General features: G+C 38.5%; 2 protein-coding genes and 1 pseudogene across 12 annotated transcripts in view; 2 read left to right on the top strand and 1 right to left on the bottom strand.

The window, feature by feature from the left end:
• The window catches only part of MNS1 (meiosis specific nuclear structural 1), a 42,176-nt gene extending 30,470 nt beyond the window's left edge, over positions 1-11,706 (top strand). Inside the window, exons 8-11 of one of the 2 annotated variants that reach the window (XM_027570242.1) lie at positions 2,297-2,554; positions 8,620-8,745; positions 10,059-10,166; positions 11,585-11,706. In XM_027570242.1, coding sequence (XP_027426043.1) covers positions 2,297-2,554; positions 8,620-8,745; positions 10,059-10,151 — 477 coding nt within the window. In that variant the 3' untranslated portion in view covers positions 10,152-10,166; positions 11,585-11,706. Of the gene's footprint in view, positions 1-2,296; positions 2,555-8,619; positions 8,746-10,058; positions 11,088-11,584 lie in introns of those variants that run through there. The other variant, XM_027570241.2, reaches the window with a different exon arrangement.
• TEX9 (testis expressed 9) overlaps positions 1-20,871 on the bottom strand; it is an 86,731-nt gene that overhangs the window by 13,200 nt on the left and 52,660 nt on the right. For 3 of the 10 annotated variants that reach the window (XM_027570248.2, XM_027570250.2, XM_027570251.2), the window contains 2 exons: positions 11,507-11,641; positions 11,071-11,212 (listed from right to left, as the gene is read on the bottom strand). In XM_027570248.2, coding sequence (XP_027426049.1) covers positions 11,135-11,212; positions 11,507-11,641 — 213 coding nt within the window. In that variant the 3' untranslated portion in view covers positions 11,071-11,134. Of the gene's footprint in view, positions 1-2,582; positions 3,292-6,342; positions 6,965-8,385; positions 8,452-11,070; positions 11,213-11,506; positions 11,642-11,903; positions 12,077-20,871 lie in introns of those variants that run through there. The other 7 variants (XR_004820128.1, XM_035727973.1, XM_027570243.2 and 4 more) reach the window with 6 other exon arrangements.
• Positions 13,878-14,888, top strand: LOC113909140 (annotated as a pseudogene).

The following is a 20,871-nucleotide window of genomic DNA, read 5'->3' as shown; positions in this document are numbered from 1 at the left end:
CAAGGATATATCCTCTATGAAAAGCTTTTCTTGGCCTGCCTCATACCCTCTTAGCCCCACGTTTGGTTTCAGTGACAGCTGTGGAGAACACTTGTGGGGGCTTACACTGACTCTGCTGACAGTTTCCTCAAGTGTGGTGGTGGGGGTTGGTGGGAGTTAACACCCTCTGGGGCATCCCTCAGCCAATAGGGGACAGAAATTAAGGGCTGAATGCTGCTTCCTGTCAACCTTTGGGACAGACTTGAAAGGTGCTCCACACATTCCTCACAAGGTCCTGGCAGGATTAAGCCACAGCTGCCCACACAGTAACCAGGTCAGTGATGCCCCCATGTGTTGACTTTTCTTCCTTCCCTATTTCTGTCTGCTTGTCCCTCGCTGCTGCTTCCTGAGATCTTCTTCTCTCATGAAATATGTATACACAAATATTTGTCTAAGGCTCTGCTTTCAGAGGAGAACCCAGACCAAGATACCTCTAAAAGTTTACAGATCAGAGTTAGTTTTATAGCAAATTATTTCAAACCTTCAGTGAATAGCTATTTCTTAAACCATAATATGGGTTGTAAAATTATGTAGTCCATATTACATATATATATAAAATCCCGATCCAGACAGATCAAAGAGTTCAGGAATATTTTTCTAGTAGAAAAAAAAAATAATGAATTGTGTTTTGTTTTGCTAACACTTCCCTGAGTTTTAGCCAGATGTCTTTACCACTGATTGCATCAGACTAAAATTTGTATGGGAGATGGATGCCAGGAGATGTGCACAGTTCATTTGGTTCAGTGTGTGTTTTCTGTGTGCAAGGTACTGTGCTAAGCTCTGGAGGAATTCTAAGCTGAGACCGTATCTGCCTTCACTGAGCCCTCTGACTTGTATAGCTTACATGGCAGATGAACACAAAATATAATATCATAAAAACACTGTGGCCAGCATCCCAAAGTAAAATAATAGATATGATATATAAAATAATAAAAAAATATCCCCTGTAGGAATTTATTCTTCCTGAGGAGATAAGGCATGGGCATATGAAATAAAATTAAATGTTGGGAAAATTAAATGGTATCAAAGGTCCAAAAGACAGATATGTAGGAATTAGAGTGATTGGAAAAGGCTTTCTGGAGGTGGGATTTGAACCAATTAGATAGAGATAAGTGAGGAAAAAGAGGTTGAATATTCAAGATAATGAGAAGGTTACTATAACTGATATTCCAGATTGACTCACTTAAAATCCACTCCTATCCTTTTTGTCTTACTTTATTATAAAGACTATAAAGTTGAAACCACATTTCTCTTCTTTTAGCTAGAATTCTTCATAGGACCTAAGTTATCTCCTAAGTTATCCCTCCACCTCAAGGTGTGAAGATAGAAGTGGACAAAGTGAAGTTGCCATCACACGTAGAAGACCGATCATGGGGTGTAGTTTTGGTAGAGTTACCATCATGGAATTTGAGCCATGATGGTTAACTCTACCAAAAATAGATGGTAACCAAGATGGCAGCTGGTTCCCTGGCCCTCTTGGAGGTTCTCTATGCCTCCTGCTGGCCTGTGGTAAATCCCTTATAGTTTGTGTTACCTATAAAAGCCCTGCCCATACAGCTGTTGTTAAGGCAATATTTTGAATGCCCTGAGGATACGGCTTACCTCCTGGAAATTGTGTTAGAATTAGGCATGGCTGGTTACAGTTGAGAAGGAATTAAAATTTACATCAGTCCTAATCGGATAGACAATAAAGCAGAGTAGTAAAATGTTATCCATAGAATGTAGGTGTTAGATGGGTGGTCATTGTAAACATTTTTCCAATATGTTTGAAATTTTTTATTAATGAAATGTTAGGAAAATTAAAGCTTGTAGGAAAAGACCTTAACTGCGCCAAGTAAATTTGAATTTTCCCAAGAAACTTGTGATTGTCATTTCTAGGTTCTTATTCTGAAAAATATTTACCTGTGATCGGAACCACAGTTTCAGGCAAGATTCTAGAATGATTCTAGGGGGTACAAATTTCACAGACCACAGATTTAATAACTTCAGGTGTGCAAAAAAGTTTTTATATCAGCTCCTTCCAAAATATATACAAATTAAAATTTAAAAATAAAAGAAGGCAATCCAGAGGTAACATGTCCTTTATCCCAACGAGTCTTAAAAGGACAGGGAAAAGTGTCATCCTGAAAAGGCTTAATTTTTCAGTTTTATTTCATCTTGTAACACTGCACTCAAGCAAATTCTATTCACCCTTTCTTTATAAATCTGCTGTAAAGAAACAGTTACAGAATTAATCTTTATATGGATTGTTGTTTAGGAGGAAGCAGAAGAGAAATTGAGAAAGCAAAAGGAGTTGAAGCAAAATTTTATAGAACAAATGGCCCTGAAGGAATTAGTACTCCAGGCTGCAAAAGAGGAAGAGGAGACCTTTAGAAAGGCAATGCTAGCTAAGCTTGCTGAGGATGATCGGATAGAACTGATGAATGCTCAGAAACAAAGAATGAAGCAACTAGAACACAGGAGGGCTGTGGAAAAACTCATTGAAGAGCGTCGCAACCAGTTCCTTGCAGACAAAGTAAGAAAAAGTGTTGTCTTTTTTGTTATTGTCACTGAACCAACAATCAGCTGCTCATCTGTTTCTCCACTAAACATTTAACTGAGACCCTTGTATGTGCCAGATGCTGTTAGATATCTGTTGACTAATTATATGGTGTAGATATTTTCTGACCAATCATTTATTAATGCATCTAGAATATATTTATTGATGCTTTCTATGTGCTACACACTGGTTGGCTGGTGTTGAGAACATAAGTACAACTAAGTCCACGATATCTAGGAGTTTATGGTCTTGGTTAAAGAAAATATATAAAAGCAGTCATTAGAAAGACAGGCCAAGTACACGTGATAAGAATCACACAGGTATGGGCATCTTGGTGTGGTAGAGAGGACACAGGTCATGAATGCACTGGGTGCTATTTTAAGGAAAGTGACTTTATCCAGAGGTACCCACTGAAGAATTAGGTAAGCTACACAGTAAGTTCTGCCCTTGGAAAGATGACTTGAGGAGGGGTACTGGGGGGAGACATGAGGGGAGTAAGACCGGAGACCGGGAGACCAGTTAGGACATTACCATGGTAAGTCTGTGATAAGTGGGGAAAGGCCGTGCAGATGGAGAAGGGTGCCATCTGAGATGCGAGGGAGATAGACTCAATGGTGCTTGGTGGCCAGTTAGGTCCAGAGTGGGGAGAGGATTATGGCTGCTGCTTCTGCTAAATAATACTGTTGCTCCAGCTTCAGTGAGGGGGTAAGGTCCTAGCGAAAACAAAGAGAAATAGATTTCAAGGGGGGAGATAATTCCATCTTGTGTGTATTGATTCTGAGGCCCCAGGGGGAGATTTCTTAGTTGGTAATGTAGATTTCGGAGTTGGAGAGGGAACTAGGTTTGTGCCTTTGGACACATTGATTTTTCTATTTTATGTTTCATTCATAAACCTGAAATAATACTTATATAATCTGCCTCACTAGTTCGTTGAGCTTTGAGAACCAAATAAGATAATATATAAGTGGTTTGTAAACATGAACAGCTCTAAATATGAAGAGTGCAGATTAGGCATATGTATCTATTTTTAATTAATAGAAGTGGGAGCGGTAACAACGAACATTTATTGAGCGTTTAACATGTGTCATTCGCTATTCTAAGCTCATTACAAGCAAAGTGATAACTTTAAACTTTCAGCCTGTGAGTTAGGTACTGTTCTACCCCTATTTTAAGGATGTGGAAAATGAGCATAGAGAGATGATACATATATTGCTCAAGGTTTCACAGCAAGTGGCAGAGTGGGGATTAATAAGTTAACTATCGTAATGATGACCTTTTTCTGTATGGGTGGACAGGAAGAAATCTCGAGATATTCTTGTAATCAACAGATACTGACCTGCTAGGCATTCTGCTGAGTGTTGGTGAGGGCACCAAAATAAATAAAAGTTAATTCTAGTAGCTTCTAGGGTAGTGCAAAAAATAGGGTATAGATTCCCAAAAGACTCGATTATATATAAAATTATACTAAGAATACATTTCTTAAATGTACAATGTAAACATATATAGAATTTGCTAGTTGTAATTTACTAATTGTGCAATACAGTTGACCCATGAACAGCACAGGGCTTGGGGTGCTGACCCCTCCCCCAGTCAGAAATCCACATTTAACTTTTGACTCCCCCAAAACTTAACTAATAGCCTACTGAGGAGCAGAAGCCTTACTGATAACATAAAGATTCAATTAGCACTTATTTTATATATGTATTACATCCTGCTTTCTTAAAGTAAGCTAGAGAAAACATTTTTAAGAAAATCATAAGAGAAAATACATTTATAGTACTGTATTTATTGAAAAAAAAATTACAGGTAAGGGAACCTGTGCAGTTCAAACCTGTGTTGTTCACGGGTCAACTGTACATTTATGGTAGAACCATGTGGGTTTACTTGGAAATACATAAAAGATGAATAAAAGCAGAAGGCTTTTCTAAGTTGGCAACATATGGAATTACCACAATGAGAAATTTGAATGATAGGCAAAGGAGTTTAGATATGATACAATAGGAAATTAGTGATCATAACATGGTCTTTAGCAAGAGGAGAAGGTAGTAATTCAAGAAAGAGGTGATGAGGACCTGGAATAGGTTCACAGAGCAGTGGAAGAAGCAAGAAAGGGAAGAGTTTAATATTTTGAAAGGAAGAGGAGACTGGTATGACTTTTTTGGACCATGTAGGGTAGAGTGGAGGAAGGAGTCAAAATAACTCTAAGGTTTCAAATATGAGAAACTCAAATACCAAGTGCTGTTATGTTCTGAGGTGGAACAAAAAGATAAAATTACTTCAGTTTTAATCATGGTGGGTTTGAAACAGAAATGCAAATTGAAAATATCCTGAAGGCAGTTGACCCAGAGGAGCAAAGCTTAGATCAAATTTTCCTAGAAATACATATCTGGCATTAAGTAGCACAGAGAGAGAGGTTCAAGCTAAAATGATCCCTCCAAAGAATATATTATGAGAAACAATAAGGGGACCAATCAAGTCTTGGCGAACATTCTTATTTGGGAGGAGGAGGAGGAGGAAAAAAACAATGACAAGACCAAGAGATGGTTAGAAAGGCAAAAGAATCTGGATGGTATATCACAGAAAACCAAGAGAGATCAGCTCTGTCTTTTGCCTGCTCCGTGAGGTGTTGGGATACTTTGGCTCTCCTCTATTCTTACTTATTTCACGCCATAGTTCTGTTGCCATACTTCCAGATGTCTAAATGACATAGTTGGAAATCTTGTAGGTGCCTTAGAATTTAGATTTCCAAAAGTGAACATTCCAGACAAACCTTTTCCAATTTGTGTAGCCTGAGTCTTGGTTAAAGACCACATATTCAGTTGGTCACCCGTGTCTATGACCTTGGAATCATTCCTGGATTTTTACTCATTCCTATCTAGTAATTTTTAGTCAGCCACCAAATTCTATTGACTTCACCTCAGCAATAAGTCTTACATCCAGTTTCTTTTCTTCATAACTTAGTTCAGACATTTAATACCATTCCTGTGGACTACTGAAATGGTCATCTACTGTTCTCCAGTCCATCTGCCACTAGTTACTATGGGTTTAAAAAAACTCATTATGTCTTCCTCCTGCTTAAACTTAAGTGGATTGCGGCATTAAATCCCAATTCCTTAGCTTTGATATAAACCAATCATGATTTACTCTAACCTTTAAGGGTTAACCTATAAACACCTAGCATTTTGCCTAGCATGTGGAAAATAATGTTTGTTGATTCAGTGAGGGTGAACAACACTGTCAAGCAGAGCAGTCAAGGAGGATGAAAATTAGAAGGCTTTTGAAACTGATCAGAAGGCTTTGAATACTCTTTGCCTAGAAAGAGGTAGAAACAGTGACGAACCATCCCATCTCACGGCTTACAGAGCTAATTAGAAAGCTCCTAGAAAAGTTAGCAAGACAACTGTAAATGGAAATCAGATAAAACTACCTAAAGCATAGATACTTCAAACAATTTATCTTAATTTTCTCTAATGTAAATATTCCTAGTATGAAGCTGTGTGCTTCAAGCGTCCGTGAGATTGGGTCACGTCCCAAGGGCAAGGGTGGATTTTTACGATTTTAATCCCCCATTCCTTTCTAATCCTATAAGGCTGTAACTGTTTTTTTAGATTTTAGAGATACTTTTTTTTTTTTAAAGGTTTTATTCATTTGACAGAGAGAGACACAGCAAGAGAGGGAACACAAGCAGGGGGAGTGGGAGAGGGAGAAGCAGACTCCTGCTGAGCAGGGAGCCCCATGCAGGGCTCGATCCTAGGACCCTGGGACCACGACCCAAGCTGAAGGCAGACGCTGAACAACTCAGCCACCCAGGCGCCCCTTTAGAGATATTCCTAAAGTAGTATCTACAATTCTGTCTAGCTCTAAAAAATTCATATGGTTAGTCAGACAAAAATCTGAAACTCCCCAGGAAATAGTTTCCTACTACCAGCTATGCAGAATTTGTTCTAAATGGACAAATTGATTCAGACTTTTCCATACTCTTTATCCTAATTTACTATAAAAATGTTTATTAGGATATTTAATGTGTTTACCACATCCTAAGAAGAGAAATCTTGTATTCTACCCAAATTAGAGACTGTACATCATTGGACAAAAACCTAACAAGTGAGCTTTCCTCCAAACACCATAGAACTTTCTTGCATCTCCTTTTTGTAAGGAACAGATCAGTTAGGATTAGGTTTGGCTACAGGTACAGAGTACCAAATTAATAGTGGCTTAGTAGATAGGGGGAGTTTATTCTCCCACATAAAAGTCTAAAGATAGATAGGCAATTCAGGGCTGGATGGAGGCTTTTTCAGTCTTCAGGAACCAGGTTCAGCCTAGCTTTTCACTGTGGCTTCTACAGGGTATAGTCTTTATCTTCATGGTCTAAGTTGGATCTTCACCCTTCATGTTTCAAGCGGCAGATGGAAAAGGTAAAGAAGGGACAAAGTGAGTATATGAGATTGATTCTCAGAATCTGCATATGATACTTCTGCTTATATTCCATTGGCAGAAACCAAGTCCTATTTGACCACACCTGACTGTAAGGTAGACTTAGAATGTAGTTTCAGAAAAAAATTCAGGTATAACAATTCCATGGCAGATTCTATTACCCTATTTAATCTTAGAGATAACATAAATAAGAGCTGATAACGCTGATTCAGGAACAAGATGGGTGAGAGTGTCTTTTCTCAATTAGCTGTATCAATGCTGTTTCTGATTCTGTAATGCCGATCATATCAGTCTACAAAATATTCTTATGAGAAGCACTTACAGGTTTAAGTGGCGTTGGATATGGATGTGTCCTAGCATCCTTCTTTAGCTTCATCTGGTAACTATGAAGAGTTATTAGGTAATGTAAAAGCTTGCCTCCCATTGTAGAAAAATAGACATACTCTTTTCTAGTTTGCAAGACTTTGACAAGGAGTGGTCTGAAGAAATGGACCCTAAGAAACTATGGTTATTGCAAAAACAAGCTTAGCATTAATACTACTTTAATTCTAGGTAGAAATTCACTGCTTCAATGGTCTGCCCTTAGCACCCTTCCCTTTCCAATAGGATTATTTGGGTACAGCGCTGTAAGAGTTCTTTTAAGCCCTAGAACTTTTTTTAAAAAATATTTTTTAAAGCTTTTATTTGAGAGAGAGAATGAGACAGAGAGCATGAGAGGGGGGAGGGTCAGAGGGAGAAGCAGACTCCCTGCTGAGCAGGGAGCCCGATGCGGGACTCGATCCCGGGACTCCGGAATCACGACCTGAGCCGAAGGCAGTCACTTAACCGACTGAGCCACCCAGGTGCCCCTAAGCCCTAAAATTTTTTAAAGCTGGTCCTCTCTTCCATAGTATATGGCACAGAAGCTTGGTGTGGTTATATAAGAGCATTCAGAACTCTCTCCTGAGAAACACTGATTCTTCTGTTGGAACTCCTGCTGCTACTCTTGTGCTTCATACAGGCTCTTAAAAATCTTAACATATATGGAAATATTTACCTTTTAGATATCCCTATTCTGTTTTATCCAGCTTTTGTTTTATACTGTAAGCGGCCTTCAGCACTTGGCATATGGTAAACATTACATAAATATGTGAATTAATTAGGAAATCCTTTCTTTGAAAATTTTTTCCTTGGTGATGAAGATATTGTCCTAAAAATATATACTTGCCTCCCTGAAATCCCAGGCATGACTATTTTTTTTTAAAGATTTTTTTAATTTATTTGACAGACACAGCGAGAGCAGGAACACATGCAGAGGGAGTGGGAGAGGGCAGGCTTCCCGCCAAGCAGGGAGCCCGATGCGGGGTTCGATCTCAGGACCCTGGGATCATGACGTGAGCCGAAGGCAGACTCTTAACGACTGAGCCACTATTGTTTTTGTAACTTCAAGGGAATAGTGACTGTAAAAGATAGAAATATGTTATATATATACTATGTAGTATTTTCTGAAGTTAGCATAAAAAATAGTTCATCAATTTTATCTAATTCACTGCGAGAATAGTTTTATTTGATGACTTCTTAAAAGATTAATGTATTCTGTGACAATAAAATTTTATTTACATTTCCAGCAACGTGAACTGGAAGAATGGCAGTTGCAGCAAAGAAGACAAGGATGTATTAATGCAATTATTGAAGAAGAAAGACTAAAACTTCTCAAAGAACATGCAACAAAGTTACTAGGATATCTCCCTAAAGTAAGTGAGATTTAACTCAAGGTATAATCTTCTTGACCTCCAATAGTGGGGATAATACATGCTAATTAGGATTTCAGAGGGCCTGGGTTTCACTTACTTCTGGCTGTTAAAAGCAGTAGTGGGATCTTAGGCAATCAGTGACACCTGTCTTTAAAATGAGAGAGTTGGTCTTGGCACATTCTTAGAAGTAGGAGCTAGATTTCCTGAATTTAAATTTTGGAAGTCTAAAACTAAAGTACCCTAAAGCAGTAGTGATACTTTGTACACTAAAGCTGATGACATACAGGAAAATCTTGTAATTGGTAACACTGCTAACAGACATGTGCTTGAACCGAGTCCCAGACAGATCTGCTTTCTAATGGGAGGTTATAAATAAGTACTAGGTAACCTGTTTTTTAAAAGTACTTCCAAAAGATAACATTTTCATGTATAAGTGAGATACATTCTGACTCTAAATGAAGTAACAATTGAGTTTCATAAGCCATATAAACATCTGGATGCATGTAAATAAAATTTCCATCCTTCAGATATAGAAATGTCATTTGATTGATTTGGAAGAATCAAGTGTGTATTTTGTTTTCAGTGCAGTGCTAAGGAGAAAGGGAAATGAGTAATTATTGCTTGTCCACAGGATGTTATAGTCTAATTGGTTGATAGGATTAATATGAAGTGATGTATTAATTTTAAAAAGACTATAAATTCTGGAGAGTTTGGGATTTAGATATTTTTAAAAGTAAATAATTGTGGAGATGGGGAGAGCCTAAAAACCTGATATAGCCCCAAATGACCTAAATTATTCTTTAGCTCCTTTAAATTATATAAGTAAATATTTAACAGCCTTTTACTGTATAAGAGAAAAGAAAAGTAAATAAAAGCATGGAGAATTTCAAAGGGCTTGCTTAGATGGCATAACTCCAAACCTGGAGCCTTTCATGCAAGATTGAAGGTTTGCTGATCAGCCATGGAAGGAGGCAAGAGCCGGTGCCTTTACCCTGACCTTGTTAAATTCTTTCTCATTCAGCCAATCCTAGCAGTGGTGACCTGCAGTAGTAAGGTAGAAGAGCCCAGATTCCTATTACAAATTCTTATACTGGAGCTGATAGATAAGTCAGGGAATCAGTCAAAGAATATTCAGTATACCTATTGAGTCATAATTTTAGAGAACAGTGATATTTTTCATAAACCTATTAAATAGATTTCATTATCTTGGAGATAATTTCACAAATATGTAGTCTATATCTTTTGTTAGTCTTACAAGCATTTGGTGAAATACTCTGGCATTTGAAGTAACCCACAAAATATTTTTCTTGTAGGGAGTATTTAAAAAAGAGGATGATATCGATATGCTTGGTGAAGAGTTTAGGAAAGTGTATCAGAAAAGGAGTGAAATTTGTGAAGCTAAGTGACACCATCAAGATTTGGTAAAACCTGGATTGTTTTTACCACTAGATGTCACTGTAACTTTTGTTTTACTAATCTATTTAGATTTTCTAAAGTGTCTCTAATTCATAATATTTTTCTGATAAAAAATTAAGCTACAAAATTGCTTTTAGTTAAACTCGTTCTTGTACTGATGATAATTTGAAGATCTGAGTTCTACACCACATCAGGACAGTCTATATAAATATAAATACATTAGAGGCCAAACCCAGGAGACTAACTTCTCCATACTACTCCTGCTGCTCAGAGCTTTTTCTAAAGTGTCTCTAATTCATAATATTTTTCTGATAAAAAATTAAGCTACAAAATTGCTTTTAGTTAAACTCGTTCTTGTACTGATGATAATTTGAAGATCTGAGTTCTACACCACATCAGGACAGTCTATATAAATATAAATACATTAGAGGCCAAACCCAGGAGACTAACTTCTCCATACTACTCCTGCTGCTCAGAGCTTTTTCTGCATTGCCATTCAGACTACAGTTCCGTTGGTATTTGTGTTTTAGGAACTTTACTTCCGGGATTTGGCCAGCCAAAGTATCTTTTTCTTTCTACTATAAGGAAAGAGAATAGTTAAGAGTGAGGAATTTCAAAGTGCTTTATTGTCAATAAAAACTTAGAATTTGTATCAAATAAATTTATCATTTATGAACTAGAGCTGAATCTCCAGAACATAAAGTAGTTTACATTAGAGTGTAAGTGGGTCATAAGAATCAAAAGTTAAATCCTATTATTTTACAAAATATTACTTTTCTAATAATTACATATCAATTTTGTATCCCCTAAATCTGAACAGGGAATTCACTGGAGTTGCTTTGATTTCATTACCAAATATCTTCATTACTTATAAAGAGTAAAAATGTCATTAAAACTATAGTAAAATAAAATGTATATGGATCATACAGTTATACATACAAATTCTGTATACTTTAATTATAAAGTAGATCATTTATGAATTTCCCCATTCAATTGCCTTCATAAATTCCTCTTCGGTGAAGGACAGCATCTTGGCAGCTTCAATATGCATCTGCATTTGTAACAAACCAAAATTGTTTTAGTATTAAGAGTAGACTACAGAACAACAGGAAATCGATAAAAGTGTATGTATAAATATGCTGTCAAATTAATAAGCTCTGTTGGAATGTATACTCGAATTCTAGCTTGGATGACACTTTATATATAAATCTTATTATGTAATATAGATAAAATTTTGTGCCTGAGCATGTCAAAATACTAAACATATCTAAAGTACAAATAACTATTTTAGTAGAGTGGCCCAAATAATATCTATGATTTAACTGTTTTTTAAGGATAGACTCACCTTCTGCCTTTTTAAAACATCAATTAATTTTAATTGTTTCTTGAACCCTATCACTAATTCTCCTTTCTGTTTTTCTAGCTTCTTGTTTTCTGATTTTAATGCTTCAATTTTTTTGTGTTCCTCATTGGCTATATCCTGCAAAAAGAAAATCCCATATAGTCATCAGTCTTTATTGGAAAAAATTATAAAGAATATTGTCATATTAGTAATAACTATCTTTAACTGAAATATAAAATTTTATATTTTATTCTTTGCATTACTGAATAACTTTAACATTGATAACTTTTAATAATGTTCATATCTCACAGATTTTAAACATTTTAGAAATCATTCAGTTCTAATTCCAGTAATGGCAGTTTGCAGTAGACCAACTCTTCTAGGGGTAGCAAAAACATACTTGAAGGTATAGATGAGTAATCAGTAGTAAGCAGAAACTGGAGGTGATATGATCCTTGAAAAAAGGGAAGTATACTAGCTGAAGTCCACATTTCAGATGGCTTCTGAAAGCATTTTCTACTTCATGGGTTCACAGGAGATAGACCTTGAGGAAAAAGTAGCAGTCTTCCCGGTCTGAGGAATAAGACAACAGGGTTGCCAGAGTGGTAGAAATCCTAGAAAGAATGGAGCCCTCAAAATTCCCTCAAATCCTTGGCAGACGCCTAAATACCCCATGTGCAGGGTGAGACCCCCTAGAAACACATGAAAGACAACAGCTGCGGTCTAAAGAGCTGAGCAGAGAATTCAGCCACAGGCCTGACAAGGGAGAGTTTGTAATCTTGGCAAAAATTATCTGAATGAGCTCTGCATCAATTTGGACAATGCAGAAAAAGGACCAGTGAACTTTGACAGGTTAGTAGAATTTAAGTACAGGAAGATCTTAAAGAAATGTTAAAGGAAGCCTTTCTTGCAAAAGGGCAATGATACCAGAAGGAAATCTGAATCTACATACACACATATAAAAAAAGTACCAGAAATAATAACATAAATATCAGTAGACTTCTTTTTTAAATAAATCTCTTTAAAAGATAATTCATAGTGATGTCACCAAGATGGCAGATTAGGAAGTTCAGGCCCTTGTCCCCCAACAAACACACATGGAAACAGTGAAGATACAGTGTAGTGTTGTGAGAAGTATAGCAGCAGTAACAACCAAGCAAACACCTAACCAAGAAATAGCCACATTCAAAATGACAGGAAACTTCATGGCATTTATGCTCATCCTTTTCCCTTACCCTCCTGGCATAATGGAAGGAAGACTTTCAATTTGTAGAAAGAAGAGTAGAACTTGCTGGTAATGTTCTGACTTGTGTGGGGAATGCTTGAGGGACTGTCTCGCCTGACTCAGAGCACTGATGGAATGGTGGCACAGTTTATATATAAGGTTGGAGGCTGCTGGAAGCAGTGGTGAGAACTGCTGCACATGGGGCCTAGAGGGGGTCTGCAGAACCATGAATGCCTAGGGACAAGAGATTATCAGGATTATTTATTGAGAAGTAAAATACAACATCTAAGGCCCTGAGAAGAAGCAGGGCTGAGATTCCTAGGAAATTAAGACATTTAAATGACAGACAAAAGAGCTTTAAGACAGAAAATACAAAATGGTAATAGGAAGTTATTCCCCATCAGTAATAACTTGAAATGTAAATAAATGAAACTTCCCCTAGATTGGATTTAAAAAATAAGATTGAACTGTATACTGTCTACAAAAGACTCACTTTAGATCTAAGGACATATATTGAAAACTGAAAGGATGAAAAAAAATACTGCATGCAAATGGTACCCAAAGGAGGACAGGGGTGGCTATAATATCAGACAAAATAGACTTTAAGTCAAAACAGTTATGAGAGACAAAAGCCATTATATAATAAAATGCTCGATTCACCAAGGAATTATAACAATTATATATGCACCAAACATCAGTTCCTAAATATACTGACAGAACTGGTGGAAGAAAAAAAAAAAAACTCTGCAATTATAGTAGACTTCAATACCTCACCTATGGATATAACAACCAGAAAGAAGAGCAATGAGAACAGTACTTGAACAACCCAACAGACCAACTGGACCCAAAAGACATATAGTACATTCCACCCAACAAAATCAAAATACATTTTTCCCCTAAAGATTTATTTATTTATATTAGAGAGGGAGAGAGAAACTCAAGCAGACTCTGTGCTGAGTGTACAGCCCGAGCCGATGGGGGCCCAATCTCACCATGCTGAGACTACAACCTGAGCTAAAATCATGAGTCGGCGCTCAACCGACTGTACCACCCAGGTGTGCCCAAGTACACATTTTTCTTATACATGGAACATTCTCCAAAATAAATCATGTTAGGCCACAAGTCTTAGTAAATTTTAAATGATTGAAGCCCTACAAATGGTCTTTCCTGTTCCCACTGAAATGAAACTAGAAATCAACAGAATGAAAATTGGAAAATCCATAAATATGTGGGAATTAAACAACATACTCTTAACCAATGGGTCAAAAAAGAAATCACAAGGGAAATTGAAGATATTAGAAAATATCTTCAGATAAATGACAATGAAAACACAACGTACCAAAACTTATGGGATGTAGTCAAAGCAATGCTAAGGGGAAAATGTATAGCTATAAATGCTTACATTAAAAAAGAATAAAGAGTTGTGTGCGGTTGCGCGGGCTTCCCATCCCTCACACCAGTGGCTCACTCCATATTTTACCATGCCTTTCACCCGAGACCCCTTCCAGCACCCTATGTTGGATAACGATGATAGCTTCCTGGGAAAACTCAGGGCTTCCAAGAAACTGCCATATAAGAACCCAGCTCACCTTGCTCAGCCAACAGGAACCCTGGAGTTGGCTCAGCTCAGCTCCCACAATCACCTCCATGAGGCGGGATATTTATTTTTTTGATCCTGAGATACCAAAGGATGACCTGGATTTCCGCTTAGCAGCCTTGTACAACCACCACACAGGGACATTCAAGAACAAAAGTGAGATACTCTTACACCAGGAGACCACCCAGGATACCCATGGAATCATCAAGACCCAATTCCCTGGAGAACTTTTACCCCCTCCTCCGCCACCTTCCATCACTTCCCGAGCTAACATCAGACACTGGATCAACCCTAAGAAGGAGTCTATCCACAGCATCCAGGGATCCATAGTGTCCCCTCACACTGCAGCCACCATTGGAGGCTACTCCCAAAAGAATGATGGTGGCTTCTTCTCTACCGAATGTTGACAGGTCCCTGGACTAAATTAATCATAGTGGAACATCCTGCTGCCCACCTCCATTAAATAGAATTGTGCTGGATGAAAAAAAAATAAAAGAATAAAGATCTCAAATCGTAACCCAACTTTATAACTAGAGAACTAAACCTAAAGCTAGTTGAAAATAGGAAATACTAAAGATTAGAGCAGAGATAAATGAAATAGAGAATAAAATAACAGTAGAGAAAAATCAATGAAACCAGGAGTTGGTTCTTTGAAAAGACAACAAAATTGACTTCACCCAGACTAAGAAAAAAAAAAAAGACTCAAATAACTAACAGAAATGAAAGGGGATATTACAACTGACTTTACAGAAATAAAATTGTAAATGGAAGAGTAGACATTACAACTGAAACCACAGAAATAAAGAGGATAAGAGAATGAACAATGGTACACCAATAGACTGGATAACCTAGGCGAAATAAATTCCTAGACACTCCCAATCTACTAAAACTGAATGATGAAGAAATAGGAAATCAGTTCAGGCAATCCAAACAACTATGTAACTCATTAAGAGATTTAAGGAGTACTCAAAAACCTCTCAACAAGGAAATCCCTGAACCAGATGGCTTCACTGGAGAATTCTACCAAATATTTAAAGAAAAATTAACACCGAGAAGAGTCCAAGATGGCAGAGGAGGAGGAGACCTTAATTCCATCTGGTCCCAAGAATTCAGCTACATAGCTATCAGATCATTCTGAACACCTACAAACTCAACTGGAGATCGAAGAAAAGAATAGAAAGGCGACCACTTTTTGGAAGGTAGGACGTGCGGAGAAGTGAATTGGAGGCAACATATGGGAAGATAGACTGCGGGGGGAGGGAGCCTCCTCAGCCGGCTACTGGCAAATGATAGAGCAGCAGAGCACAAAATTGGAACTTTTAGAAGTCGGCTCCGCTGAGGGACGTCGCTCCAGTGGCTAAGCAGGGGGTTGGAACCCTCACTGGGACAGTGTGGTCTCAGGACCCTCGGGGTCACAGAAAGACCGGGGGTGACTGAGTGCAGCAGAGCTCCCAGGTGTCGGAGCGGGAAAGCCGGCTGCAGAGACAGAGCTGAGGAGTGGGCTCTCAGCTCGGGGTTGCCATAAACTGTGATCCGCGGCCCAGTGCTCCTCCAGCAGGGACCCAACAAGCGGCAGATCCAGGGAGACTCCACTTCCTCCCCCAGGGAGGAGCAGCACGGGAGTGCACCGCAGGGATCTGCTGGGTTTGGAGACTCCACATGCAGTCGGGTGCCAGAGATAGAAACGCTCGGTCACAGGCGAGCACGGAGTGCTGCTGGAGACCAGGGAGATGGGAGTGATTGACTGCATTTCTCTGGGGGCTCTCTGAGGAGTGGGGACCCGAGTTCTCGGCTCCTCCGGGGCACAGATTGGGAGGCCACCATTTTCACTCTCGTCCTCCAAAGTTGTACAGAAACGTTGGAGGGAACAAAAGCTCCAGAGAGCAAACCTGAGCAGATTATTTAGCCCGGACCAGCAAGTGCAAGGCAATTCCACCTCTGGCAAAGACATTTGGGAACCATGGCAACAGTCCCCTCCCCCAGAAGATCAGCAAGAACAGCCAGCCAAGACGAAGTACCGATCAATGAGAATGGCAGAACTCCAGAGCTAGGGGAATACAGCACATAGAATTCATGGCTTTTCCCCCATGATTCTTTAGTCTTTCAACTTTAATTTTTTTTTCTTTAAAATTTTTCGTCTTTCCCTTTCCAACCAACTTCTTACCAATTCCTTTTAAAAAAATCTTAATTTTCATTTTTACAGTCATATTCTATCCCTTTGTTGTATTTAACCTTATTTTTGTATATATATTTCTTTCTTTAAAATTTTGGGATACGTTTCTTCTAGCAGACCAATACACCCAAAATCTATTGTATGGCTCTGTTCTATTAAGACACCTGATCATACTCTCTTTTCTTTTTTTTTTTCATTTTTTAAAGTCTTTTTAAATTTTCATCTTTACAGTTACATTCTATCCTCTCAATGTATTTATTTTTGTATATATAAATTATTTCTTTACAATTTTGAGATGTGGCTTCCTCTAATAAACTGACCAAAATACACTCAAAGATAGTGTATTGCTCTGTTCTGTTCACATTTATATCCCTTCCTTTTTTGTTGTTTTTTGTTTTTTTACTTCTATTTTTATAGTTATATTCTATCCTTTCATTGTATTTAATTTTATTTTTGTACATATACAAGTTTTTCTTTACTCACAATTTTGGGATCTAGTTTTCTAAAAAACAGACTAAAATACACACAGAATCCAGTGTATAGCTCTATTCTGCTCATCTGTCTGATTATATTCTTTTTTTTTCTCTTTTCTCTTTTCCCCCCAGTTTTGGGTCTCTTCTGATTTGTTTAGTGTATATTTCTCTGGGGTCCTTGTTGCCCTTTTAGTATTTTGTTCTCTCGTTCATCTATTCTTCTCTGGACAGAATGACAAGAAGGAAAAACTCACCCCAAAAAAGAGAACAAGAGGCAGTACTGACTGCCAGGGATCTAATCAATATGGACATTAGTAAGATGTCAGAACTAGAGTTCAGAATAACGATTATAAAGATACTAGCTGGGCTTGAAAAAAGCAGAGAAGACACCAGAGAATCCCTTTCTGGGGAAATAAAAAAACTAAAATCTAACCAAGCCGAAATCAAAAAGGCTATTAATGAGATGTAATAAAAAATGTAGGCTCTAACTGCTAGGATAAATGAGGCAGAAGAGAGAATTAGTGATATGGAAGACCAAATGATGGAGAATAAAGGAGCTGAGAAAAAGAGATAAACAACTATTGGATCACAAAGGGAGAATTCGAGAGATAAGTGATACCATAAAGAAAAACAACATTAGAATAATTGGGATCCCAGAAGAAGAAGAGACAGAGGAGCAGAGGTATATTGAAACAAATTATAGTGGAGAACTTCCCTAATCTGGGGAAGGAAACAGGCATCAAAATCCAGGAAGCACAGAGAACCATCCCCTCAGAAATCAATAAAAATAGGTCAACATCCCAACATCTAATAGTGAAACTTACAAATCTCAGAGACAAAGAAAATCCTGAAAGCAGCTCAGGACAGGAGGTCTGTAACCTACAAGGGTAGAAACATTAGGTTGGAAGCAGACCTATCCACAGAGACCTGGCAGGCCAGAAAAGACTGGCATGATATATTCAGAGCACTAAACGAGAAAAATATGCAGCCAATAATACTACACCCAGCTAGGCTGTCATTGAAAATAGAAGGAGAGATAAAAATTTCCAGGACAAACAAAACCTAAAAGAATCTGCAAACACCAAACCAGCCCTACAAGAAATATTGAAGGGGGTCCTTTAAGCAAAGAGAGCCCCAAAGCAACATAGACCAGAAAGGAACAGAGACAATATACAGTAACAGTCCTCACAGGCAATACAATGTCACTAAATTCATATCTTTAAATAGTTATCCTGAATGTAAATGTTAGCCCATTCAAAAGACAGGGTATCAGATTAGATAAAAAATCGAGACCCATCAATATGCTGTTCCGTAAGAGACTCATTTTAGACCCAAAAACACCTCCAGATTGAAAGTGGGGGGTGAAAAAACATTTTTCATGCTAATGATCATCAAAAGAAAGCTGGGGTAACAATACTTATATCAGACAAATTAGATTTTAAACCAGACGCAGAAAAGGCATTTGACAAAGTACACCGTCCTTTCTTGATTAAAACTCTTCAGAGTGTAGGGATAGAAGGTACCTACTTAAATATCATAAAAGCCATCTATGGGATCGAGCCCTGCATCGGGCTCCCTGCTCGGTGGGGAGCCTGCTTCTCCCTCTCCCACTTGCCCTGCTTGTGTTCCCTCTCTCACTGTGTCTCTCTGTCGAATAAATTAAAAAAAAAAAAAATCAGGCTCAGCTATGGGAGAGCCCAGAGAACAACAGGAAGCTGAGTTCCCACCCTTGACAGTACAACAAACAGCCCCAGAGAGAGATACTGCCTAGAAGCAGCAGTTTGAAAAAACATCTGGGGGCGCCTGGGTGGCTCAGTCAAACGTCTACCTTTGGCTCAAGTCATGATCCCAGGCTCTGGGATCAAGCCCCACATCAAGTTCCCCACTCAGTAGGGAGTCTGCTGCTTCCTCTGCCTCTGCTCCTCCCCCGATTTGTGCTCTCTCTTGCTTGCTCACTCAAATAAATAAAATCTTAAATTAAAAAAAAACAACAACACACAATTGGGAGAGTTAGTTACTAATTTCAGAGTTCCCTGAGGAATGTCTCTAGGAACAAAGGTGCTGGCAGGCTCCATGTCCCTCCCCTGCCCCCAAGCATTATCACATGGCCACCTGTGGGAACCAGCTCAGCATATGCATTCACTACCGAACTTGCTTACACTGTGCCCTGCTGCCTCCAGCCATGACTGGAGTCCCTACTTTGCAGGTCCCCTCCCCAGAAGAACAGTGCAGTGCAAACTGCCAACACTGCATCTTCCAACCTCCCATGGAGGACACACACACTAGTAAAACTGCACCCCTCACTTGCCTGCCCCTTTGCAACTTGCAGAGCAACCCAGATGCCTGGTCTCCCCAGTAGCAGCACATCCCCTGTAGAAGAGGACTGGCACCACTTTATTAAAAGTACACACCCTGACTACTACATTCAAGAGCAATAGAGGCAGCTTTCCTAACACACAAGAACAAAGAGTTAGGCAAAATGAGGAGACAGAGGAATATGTCCCAAATGAAACTACAGGACAAAAATCACAGCAAGACACCTAAACAAAATGGAGATACATATGCCTGACAGAATTTAATAAAAGATACTCACTGGACTTGAGAAGACTGAAGGACATTAGTGAGATCCGTAACACAGAGATAAAAAAAAAAAATCAGAAATGAAGAACAAATAAATGAATGTAAAAATACACTTGATGGGGGCACCTGGGTGGCTCAGTTGGTTAAGCGACTGCCTTCGGCTCAGGTCATGATCCTGGAGTCCCGGGATCGAGTCCCACATCGGGCTCCCTGCTCATCAGGGAGTCTGCTTCTCCCTCTGACCCTCTTCCCTCTCGTGCTCTCTGTCTCTCATTCTCTCTCTCTCAAATAAATAAAAAAAAACAAAATCTTTAAAAAAAATACACTTGATGGAAGAAATAACAGGCTAGAGGAAGCAGAGGAACAAATTAATGACCTGGAAGACAGAGTAGTGGAAAGTAATCAAGCAGAGCAAAGAAGAGAAAAAAAAATATGCAAAATGAGAATAGACTTAGGGAACCCAGTGACTCCCCACATATAAATCATTTGCATTATAGGGATCCAGAAGAAGAAGAGAGAAAAAACGGAGCAGAATATTTAATTAAAGAGATAATAGCTGAAAACTTCCCTAATCTGGGGAAGGAAACAGATAACCAGATCCTGGAGGCACAGATATTGCCCAATAAAATTGACCCAAGGAGGTCCACACCAAAACACATAGTAATTAAAATGGCAAAAAGTAGGGGCGCCTGGGTGGCTCAGTCAGTTAAGCGTCTGCCTTTGGCTTGGGTTATGGTCCCAGGATCCTGGGATCAAGCCCTGCATCAGGCTCCTTGCTCAGTGGGGAAGTCTGCCTCTCCCCCCACTCATGCTCTCTTTTGCTCTTTCTCTCTTAAATAAAATCTTTTAAAAAATAAAATAAAATGGCAAAAAGTAGTAATAAAAAAAAAGCAGCAAGAGAAAAGAAGACAGTTACATACAAGGGGAAATCCCGTAAGGCTATCAGCAGATTTTTCGGCAGAAACTTAGCAGACCACAAGAGAACAGCATGATATAATCAAAGTGCTGAAAAGGAAATATGTACAGCCAAGAATAGTCAATCCAGTAAAGCTATCATTCAGAACAGGAGAGGTAAAGAGTTTCTCAGACAAAAACCAAAGGAGTTCATAACTCCTAAACCAGCCCTACAAAAAATATTTAAGGGGACTCTTTGAATGGAAAGGAAAGACCATTTGTGAGAGTATGAAAAGTAGGAAACACAAAAGCAGTAAAAATAAGTGTATCTGTAAAAATCAGTCAAGGGATTCACAACATAAAAGAATGTAAAATATGACACCATAAACCTAAAACGGTAGGAGAAAAGAATGGATTCAAACGTAA

The sequence above is a fragment of the Zalophus californianus genome, chromosome 6 (genome assembly GCF_009762305.2).
Source record: "Zalophus californianus isolate mZalCal1 chromosome 6, mZalCal1.pri.v2, whole genome shotgun sequence".
Taxonomy (NCBI): Eukaryota; Metazoa; Chordata; class Mammalia; order Carnivora; family Otariidae; genus Zalophus; species Zalophus californianus.
The sequence above is the reverse complement of the archived record's forward strand: the minus strand, read 5'-3'. Positions and strand labels throughout refer to the sequence as shown.